The sequence below is a fragment of the Hyperoodon ampullatus genome (assembly GCF_949752795.1).
Source record: "Hyperoodon ampullatus genome assembly, chromosome: 19".
Classification (NCBI taxonomy): Eukaryota; Metazoa; Chordata; class Mammalia; order Artiodactyla; family Ziphiidae; genus Hyperoodon; species Hyperoodon ampullatus.
This window is the reverse complement of record NC_136932.1, coordinates 8,583,990-8,594,388: the sequence shown is the minus strand read 5'-3', so window position 1 is coordinate 8,594,388 and position 10,399 is coordinate 8,583,990. Positions and strand designations below refer to the sequence as shown.

At 41.9% G+C, this 10,399-nt stretch overlaps 1 protein-coding gene across 1 annotated transcript; it reads right to left on the bottom strand.

The window, feature by feature from the left end:
* Nucleotides 1-871: 871 nt before the first annotated feature.
* LOC307067571 (protein tyrosine phosphatase type IVA 1-like) lies at nucleotides 872-2,032 on the bottom strand (the record flags this gene model as incomplete). Its single annotated transcript, XM_079725035.1, has 1 exon — nucleotides 872-2,032. The coding sequence occupies exon 1, from the start codon at nucleotides 1,325-1,327 to the stop codon at nucleotides 872-874; it is 456 nt and encodes a 151-aa protein (XP_079581161.1). The 5' UTR covers nucleotides 1,328-2,032.
* Between the last annotated feature and the right edge of the window lie 8,367 nt (nucleotides 2,033-10,399).

Below are 10,399 nucleotides of genomic sequence, written 5' to 3'. Positions count from 1 at the left end.
GTCCTTCACAAGACAAAGGCAACATTTTACTAAAAGTACTTAATAGCCCCCTCCCATTCTTTCATCAGCCCCCCCCGTAAGTTGCACCCCAAAGTGCAAACATTAAAACTAACTGTAAGGCTTTTTTGTCTGGAGACATTAAAAACATGTGCTTCTGTACAATGTAGATTTTCAAAATGGAGGTCTCCTATAACAGCACAAAATGAGATTTACAGAAAGACATTAGATAATCACTGTAAGACTTGGTTAATTAAAAAAAGAACAAAAGGAGCAAATCTGATGTATACTGGTATGAATGTGGGAATTGTGAGCAAGGAGCCTTACAGGCCCTACTTTTCTATGTTTGAAATGATGGAAGGAATAAACCACACAAGGTCCAGAGTGTTCATAGTTCCTGGGATTTTAGTCCTATATGATATGAAAAATATACAAGTATTGTCCTGGGTATTTTGGCACCTAGTCTTTCTAAATTTCTTATATATTGATAAGATTCTGGCATGGAAACAGATTTAAAGACATGACTCAATACTGCATGATTTCAGGAAAGGTCAATTGGTACAAATGATAAGCACATTTTAAATGCTGAACAGCAAGAATCCTTTGCTAAGTGTCCAAGTAGGTTGATCATAACCCAAACACAGAGGTTGCAATTCTGCCAGGTTTCTGGCCTGGTAAAACTGCTTTTCAACACTCCTATGGAAGCTTCATCAGACTTCACCAAGACAACGTGCTGGCTAACACGTATGACAAATTCCATCCCATCTAGTTTCCACTTCCAAGCAATGGCATCAGGCACCCCAGTTTTACTGAAGGCAACAGTTGTTTCTATGACCATTGGAGTCTTTGAAGCACAGCCACATTTTAGCCACGTTTACTTCTCCAAATACAAAAGTTGCTTGCTGTTAAAAGCTCCAAGCCGCTTTTGTCTTATGAACTGTACTGCATCTTCATATTTCATTCCACCTTCAATTAATGCTAGGGCGACAAGCACTGGAGCTCTCCCAAGGCCTGCAACACAATGAACGGCAATACAACAACCAGGGTCTTCACGGAACTTAATTTTCACAAGACTTAACCAATCATCAACAATCTGGTTAGATGGTGGTGTGCCATCATCAAAAGGCCAGTCGAGAACATGGAGGCCTTCTTTCTCCACGAGAGTGGTGTCATAAGTTGCTTCACATAGTCTTACTATTGTGGTAACTCCATACTTCTTAAGGTCCTCTATAAATTTGTTTAAGGTCACATTTGTTGGATTGTGTGTAATAAGAAATCTCATGTTCTTGTAAGTGACTTCCACAGGAGCTGCGTGGATCATTTGAGCCATGTTAATTTAGTTAAAAAACACTTAATAGGGTTATGAAAGAATTTTAAAAATTGAGTACAGAAAGGATGCAAAGAAACTGAGTCTACTTCAATATACTCCACTTGAAATTCTCAGTGCTTTTTTTTTTTTTTTTTTTTTTTGCGGTACGGTGGCCTCTCATTGCTGTGGCCTCTCCCGTTGCAGAGCACAGGCTCTGGACGCGCAGGCTCAGTGGCCATGGCTCATGGGCCCAGCCACTCCGCGGCATGTGGGATCTTCCCGGACCGGGGCACGAACCTGTGTCCCCTGCATCGGCAGGCGGACTCGCAACCACTGCGCCACCAGGGAAGCCCTCTCAGTGCTTTTGAGTATGAAATTCGGAGTAATGGGAAATGAAATGAACCTCCTAACAAAAAGCAGCAATTCTTCAATCCAGTAATACTGAGGCAGTAGAAAGGAAGTACAATGCTCTGAGGATTTCAGTTCCACACTTGTGTGTCCAGGTTCACCACTTTTATGGGGGCTTCTTGGTGGAGTAGTAATGAATTTCTACAGTTCACTTGTCTGCACAGAGGTCATGCTGTGCCTGGCAGTAATCTCCACTGCCCTTCTGAAATTCCATAAATGGGTGACCAAGAACACCACAGAACCTGTCTCCAGCCTGTTCTCTTGGTGTAGGTTTGGTTATCCCAAGAAAGGTCCACTCCTGCAGCTTCACTCTTAGGGCACCAAATGCTCATTATCCATTTTTGCTCTCTTTCTCTCATGAATGTTCAGTGGAGTATGCAGAGGCAAAAATGAGAATCCAACACTCTTCTGTTAAGTCAGGTATGAAAGAGATTTGCAGAAATGTACAATAATGCCATTCTTCTATTTCCATTAAAAATGCATCATTTATGTTAACACACAGAGGGCTTATTTTTATTTATTTATCTTAAAAATTATTTATTTATTTATTTATGGCTGAGTTGGGTCTTCGTTGCTGTGCATTGGCTTCTCATTGCGGTGGCTTCTCTGGTTGTGAAGCACGGGCTCTAGGCGCAAGGGCTTCAGTAGCTGTGGCACACAGCATCAGTAGTTGTGGCACATGGGCTTAGCTGCTCTGCGGCATGTGGGATCTTCCCAGACCAGGGATTGAACCCGTGTCCCCTGCACTGGCAGGCAGATTTTTAACCACTGTGCTACCAGGGAAGTCCCTCAGAGGGCTTATTTTTATTTTTTTTTAATTTATTTATTTATTTATATTTTTGGCTGCATTGGGTCTTGGTTGCTGTGCGTGGGTTTTCCCTAGTTGCAGCGAACGGGGGCTACTCTTCGTTGTGGTGCGCGGGCTTCTCATTGCAGTGGCTTCTCTTGTTGTGGAGCATGGGCTCCAGGCATGCGGGCTTCAGTAGCTGTGGCACACAGGCTCAGTAGTTGTGGCTCGAGGGCTCTGGAGCGCAGGCTCAGTAGTTGTGGCACATGGGCTTAGTAGCTTCGTGGCATGTGGGATCTTCCTGGACCAGGGCTCCAACCCGTGTCCCCTGCATTGGCAGGCAGATTCTTAACCACTGCGCCACCAGGTAAGTACCTATTATTATTATTTTTTTTGGTACACGGGCCTCTCACTGTTGTGGCCACTCCCGTTGCGGAGCACAGGCTCTGGAGGCGCAGGTTCAGCGGCCATGGCTCACGGGCCCAGCCGCTCTGCGGCCTGTGGGATCTTCCTGAACCAGGGCACAAACCCATGTCCCCTGCATCGGCAGGCAGACTCTCAACCACTGTGCCGCCAGGGAAGCCCCCCTTATTTTTTATTTTTTTTCACATCTTTATTGGAGTATAATTACTTTACAATGTTGTGTTAGTTTCTGCTGTACAACAAAGTGAATCAGCTATATGTATATCCCCTCCCTCTTGAGCCTCCCTCCCACCCTCCCTATCCCATCTCAGAGCACTTATTTATAGTTATATTTATTTATTTATTTATTTTTTTGCGGTACGCGGGCCTCTCACTGTTGTGGCCTCTCCCGTTGCAGAGCACAGGCTCCGGACACGCAGGCCCAGCGGCCATGGCTCACAGGCCCAGCCGCTACGCGGCATGTGGGATCCTCCCGAACCGGGGCACAAACCCGCATCCCCTGCATCAGCAGGTGGACTCTCAACCACTGCGCCACCAGGGAAGACCAAGAGGGTTATTTTTAAATGAACAAACTAGTATTTTGGTTTAATTCCTAAGATGGTAAATATGAAATATGATTTTATAAGAATATATATACACACAAATACATAAAATGTATTTATTAGTATAAATTTAAAGATACCCACATTGTGGTAGCTGGTCTCCAAGATGGCCTGCGTTGACTATCCTCGACTCCTGATAGCATGCCCACATCCAACAGGGCTAGGTACCAATAGAGTATTGAGGAAATAATAATGTGTGGCTTCTGAGGCTAGGTCATAAAAGATATTTCAATATCTGTAGTGCTGTTTCTTAGATCACCTGATATGGGGGAAGCCAGCAGCCATGACATGAGGACACTCAAGTATGCCTGTGGAGAGGCTCGCGTGGAGAGGAATGGAGGCTTCCCGCTAATAGCCGGCCCCAACTTACCCATCCTGTGACTGAGCCATCTGGCAAGCAGATCCTTCATCCTTAGTCTAGCTTTCAGATGACTGCAACCTCACAAGAGATCCCAAGTCATAAAATCCCAGCCAAGCTGCTCCCAAATTGCAGGCCCACAGAAACCCAGAGAAAATAAATGATTAGTGTTGTTTTAAGTCATTAAATTTTGGGGTGATTTGTTACACAGCAATAGATAACAAATACACACATAAGCAAAAAAGCTGTTTGGCATTCTCCATTTTAAAAAATGGAAAAGGGCCTAAAACCAGAACCTACCTTATCCTCACTGACAAAATCACATCATATTACCCTCCTTTTCAAAAACTCTGAGCGGCTTTCCCAGTTTGCTCCTCAGACCAAACCTCTCTGAGTCTTGAACAAGCCTAGCTCGTTCCTGCCTTAGGGCCTTTGCACTAACAGTTCCATTTCCCAGATCTTCTCTTTCCTTTTAGGCATCAGATCAAATCTCATTTTTTTCCAGCTAGGACTTCTGAGACCACCCAACCTAACAGTAGCGCCCCCATTCCTTGCCAGTTACACCATTTCGGTTTATTTTCTTCATAGCACTTACCACTATCAGAAAGTATATAATTTGTTTTCTTGTTTGTGGTCTATATTTCCGCCCTAGAATGTAAGTCCATAGAACAAGGACCTTTTCTGTTTTACTCACTGCTATATCCCCTAAGTAAAGAATTTAGTATGTCCTTTTTTTTTTAATTTTTAAAAAAATTTATTTATTTTCTTTTTGGCTGCATTGGGTCTTCTTTGCTGCGTGCGGGATATCTCTAGCTGCAGCGAGCAGGGTCTACTCTTTGCTGCAGTGCACAGGCTTCTCATTGCAGTGGCTTCTCTTGTTACGGAGCACAGGCTCTAGATGCGTGGGCTTCAGTAGTTGTGGCACACGGACTCAGTAGTTGTGGCTCACGGGCTCTATAGCACAGGTTCAGTAGTCGTGGTGCATGGGCTTAGTTGCTCCACGGCATGTGGGATCTTCCCAGACCAGGGCTCAAACCTGTATCCCCTGCATTGGCAGGCAGATTCTTAACCACTGCGCCACCAGGGAAGCCCCAAGAATTTAGTAGGTTCTTAATGAATATTTGTTGAATGAGTGAAAAAAAAATGAATCTCTCTGATCTTCAGTTTTTTCATTTGTAAAGTGAAGATAATATTATCTACCAGGAAGTGAGGTTTTAAAGATTAAAGATGTGTTTAGCACAAAGTCTGTGAACAGAAAAAGGTAGCATTTACCACTCGGCAAAAATATTTTGAGATAATAATTCAAGTTGTTCTCTCTCATTGTTTTTCTTGATTCCTGAGAGGAAGTGCTTAGAAAAAAAAATCAGCTTATATCATAGAACAAGGACTGATTTCCCAATATGTAAAAAACTTTAACAAATAGATCCAGAAAAGATCAACCACCGAATTGAAAATGGGTAAAGGAACATTCACAGAAAAGGAAATACAAAGAGCATTCAAATATGCTCAACCTCACTTAAAATAAGAGAAATGCAAATTATATCTATACTAAATACCATTTTTCACTTAACAGCCTGGCAAAGATCAATTTTGCTAGATAGTGCCAAATTGCCTTACATTGGGGTTGCACCAGACTCCTATGTAAGGCAATTTGGCACTATCTAGGAAAATTACAAATGCACATATCTTTCCACCCAGCAATCCCATTTCTAGGAGTTATTCTACAGATACACTCAGACATATGGGATATGACTTATGTAATAAAGGTATCTACTGCAGCATTACAGTATCTAGCAGCTATATGGTGTTTGTCAGACAAATACCTATAAAATAGTGACACAGAAAAGGGCTGCACAGATATATATTTAATTATTTAATTTTACAAATACATATGGAGTGCTTACTATGATGTTCAAAGTGCTTTAAAAATAGTAATTAGTTTAATCCTCATAATAATCCTTTGAGGTAGGTAGTAACTGCACCCATTTTATACATGGGAACACTGAGGTTAAAAACCTGCTTGAGGTCACACAGCTAGAAGGTGTCAGTGCCGGGATTTGAACCCCAGCAGCCTGACTTCAGAGTCCATGCTCTTCACGTTGCTCTCTGCTGCCTCTCAGTGTAGGGCAAAATGGAAAACTGATACGGTGATATTAAAATCTGACAGGATAGATTTCAAGAGATAAAGGATTATTAGGAATACAGGTGTCATTCCTTGACGATAAACAATTTGCCAGGGACGAAGTAACCTAATAGTTATATGACTCTAACAACATCAAAATATTTAAGTCAGAAATACAAGGGAAGACTGTAAAATCTACAAATATACTGGACATTTTAATATACTTTTCTCCAAAAAACAGATGACAGATGAAACAAAAATAAAATGACATTAGCAACATATAAAAGGTTCAATGATATAACTAACAAACATTAATATATAAATATTAGAAAATATGTTCAAGTACACATGGAACATTATAAAAATCGGCATACTATGCCACTAAAGTATCAACCAATACCAAAAAATCGACATCATACAGAACACATCCTATGACCACAATATGATGAAGTTAGAAATCAAAAACAAAAAGGTAAGGTTTTTTTTTTTGTTGTTAAAGATAAAACAAAATGCACTACTCTGGAATTTAAAAAACCACATTTCTAAATAATTCATGATAGGAGAATAAAACAATTACAATGGAAATTGTAATATATCTAGAACTGCAACAATGAAAAACGATATATCAAAAGCTGTGAGATTCCTTTTAAAAAGTTGTAAAATTCAGCTAAGTAACCAGAGAGAAATGTATGACCTTAAATGTATATGCTATATTAGAAAATAAGACAGACTGAAAATGAATCAGCTAAGTGTTCACCTTGAGAGGTCAGAAAATGAAGAGTACACCCAAAGATTACAGATGGTCAGAAATAATAAAGGATAGAAATTAATGAAATTAAGAAAAATTAATGAAATTAATGAAAAAATTAAGAAAAAAGAAAAAGTAGACTCCTACAAATTAGCATGGCAAAGACAAACAAATGATCCAATAGAAAAACCCACAAGGGATATAAACAGGCAATTCAAAGATGAGGAAATTTTTTTTTGACTTTTTTCACTCAGAGTGGTTTTTATTTGCATTTCTTTTATGGCTAATGATGTTGAACACCTTATTATGTGCTTATTTGCCACTTGTATATCTTATTTGGTATAGTATCTTCATGTCTTTTGCTCATTTTCTTTTTTTTTTTTGTATCTTTATTGGAGTATGACTGCTTTAAAATGTTGTGTTAGTTTCTGCTGTACAACAATGTAAATCAGCTGCGACTTCCCTGGTGGTGCAGTGGTTAAGAATACGCCTGCCAATGCCGGGGACACGAGTTTGATCCCTGGTCCGGGAAGACCCCACATGCCGTGGAGCAACTAAGCCCGTGTGCCAAAACTACTGAGCCTGTGGGCCACAACTACTGAAGCCCGTGTGCCTAAAGCCCGTGCTCCACAACAAGAGAAGCCACCGCAGTGAGAAGCCCGTGCACCGCAAGGAAGAGTAGCCCCCCGACCGCTGCAACTAGAGAAAACCTGTGCGCAGCAATGAAGACCCAACACAGGCATAAATAAATAAATAAAAATTAAGAAATAAACAAAAAAAGTAAATCAGCTATATGTATATATACATCCCTATATCCCCTCTCTCTTGAGCCTCCCTCCCACCTTCCCTATCCCACCCCTCTAGATTGTCACAAAGCATCAAGCTGATCAAAGATGAGGAATTTTTTTTTTTTTTTTGCGGTACGCAGGCTTCTCACTGTTGTGGCCTCTCCCGTTGAGGAGCACAGGCTCCGGACGCGCAGGCTCAGCGGCCATTGCTCACGGGCCAAGCCGCTCCGCGGCATGTGGGATCTTCCCGGACGGGGGCACGAACCTGTGTCCCCTGCATCGGCAGGCGGACTCTCAACCACTGCGCCACCAGGGAAGCCCAAAGATGAGGAAATTTTAATGGCAGATAGATGTATTAAAAGTGCTCAGAGGGCTTCCCTGGTGGCGCAGTGGTTGCGAGTCCGCCTGCCGATGCAGGGGACACGGGTTCGTGCCCCGGTCTGGGAAGATCCCACATGCCGCGGAGCGGCTGGGCCCGTGAGCCATGGCCGCTGAGCCTGCGCGTCCGGAGCCTGTGCTCCGCAACGGGAGAGGCCACAGCAGTGAGAGGCCCGCGTACCGAAAAAAAAAAAAAAAAAAAAAAAAAAAAGTGCTCAGACTCTCTAGTAGTTAAATGCAAATTAAACGAGTAATGCAAATTAAATTAGATGCTCTTTCACACCCCTTTGACTGGCAAAAATTAAAGTATATTAAAAGCAAGTTTTAGTAAAAATGTGAAGGCAAGGGTGGGAATGCAAACTGGGACAAGCCCTTGGGAGAGCAATATGGTGACATCCACAAGGTTTATGCCCTTGAACTCAGCAATTCTGTTTCTAGGTATGTCCTGGTCTCCAAAGAGAGGTGGGCACCCCTCAGACACAAGATAATTACAGAGGTGCCAAAAGGAAGCATTAGTATTTAAATATATTTTTTTATCCAAAAGAAAAACAAGTAAGTTCTACTAATCTTTAGGAAACAGACTGATGCTGGTGCCCTCCCTGTGCTCGTCAGAGATCCTGGGTCATGAAGTAAAGCAAGTGAGTTATCTGGGTAAAGGGTAAGGGAGCTTTATATTTGGAGGAGCTGTCTGTGTTCTCTTTTCAGGGTTTGGTGGCGTGTTTTTCACTGTTCTCCACAGTTTACATATCCTCAGATAAATGGAATTACAGATTATGCTATTTGGATTTTCCTAGCCCCCAAAAGTGAACAAGAGGCTTAACAAGATTCCTCCAAAGAAGCAAGATTAAGATTACAAAAAATCCTAATGACTCACACACAAGTGTGAATACAAACTCTCAGGTTCAATGAGAGAGTCAGCTGGTCAATGGGTGAGAATATCACTGAAGTTCAAGAGAAACTCTTGCCAGTAATGAATCCTTAACACTACTGAACTGTACATTTAAAAGTGGTTCAGATGGTAAATTTTATATTATGGGCATTTTGCCACAATTAAAAATTTTAAAAAATAATAAATAATAAGGTGGGAAAGTAATGAAGCATATTCAGTCACATTATTTTCACTAAAGATTTTTTAAAAAGAATATTTACTCGGCTTCCCTGGTGGCGCAGTGGTTGAGAGTCCGCCTGCCGATGCAGGGGACACGGGTTCGTGCCCCGGTCCGGGAAGATCCCACATGCCGCGGAGCAGCTGGGCCCAGGAGCCATGGCTGCTGAGCCTGCGTATCTGGAGCCTGTGCTCTGCAACAGGAGAGGCCACAACAGTGAGAGGCCTGCGTACTGCAAAAAAAAAAAAAAAAAAAAGAATATTTACTTATTTATTTGGCTGCACCGGGTCTTAGTTGTGGCATGTGGGATCTAGTTCCCTGACCAGGGATCAAACCTGGGCCCCCTGTATTGGGAGCGTGGAGCCTTAGCCACTGGACCACCAGGGAAGTCCCTCACTAATGATTTTTGTACTACAAATAAATAAATATTTGTAGTATATTATTTCCTTCTCTTTTCAATTGCCCTTTTTACAGTAATCTTTTTGTATATCTTATGATGGACACACTAATTTGGAATAGTGGTTCACATATGTAATTCATAAATAAATACATATTCATATTTTAGGGGTGCATAGCAAAAATATTTTTCCTGCTAAGAGGATATGGCAAAAATATGTTTGATGCTCGTTGGCCTAGAGAAACCTTTCCACAATAAGAGCTACATGTATCAACATGGGTAAATATTTTCAAGATCTTAAGTGAAAAAAGCATACTGCAGAATGAAAAGTCTAACATGCAAAACAATGTGATATATTGTTTATGGATACATACACACATATGTTATAATATGTATTACATATGTAGTAATATGTACTATGTTTAAAAACATTCAAGAGGAGGACAAATACCAAATTTAGGAATAGAGGTTACCTCTTGGTAGGGTAGGAAGCAAAGGAGATTGGAGGCATTATTTCTTTAAAACAAAAAGATGGGGCTTCCCTGGTGGCGCAGTGGTTAAGAATCCGCCTGCCAATGCGGGGGACACAGGTTCAATCTCTGGTCCGGAAAGATCCCACATGCCGCAGAGCAGGTAAGCCCGTGCGCCACAACTACTAAGCTTGCCTTCTAGAACCCGCGAGCCACGACTACTGAAGCCCTCACGCCTGGAGCCCGTGCTCCGCAACAAGAGGGGCCACCACAATGCGAAGCCCACGCACCACAATGAAGAGTAGTCCTCACTCGCCACAACTAGAGAAAGCCCACACGCAGCAACAAAGACCCAATGGAGCCAAAAATGTTTTAGAAAGATGCAAGGTAAATTAATATAACAAATAGCTCATACTTTTAAAACAAGATGTTTTAAAATTAGTCTCCCTGAGTTCTCCCCCTCAGCGACGACCATCTTCACATTCCCTTGTGTATCTTTCCAGAGA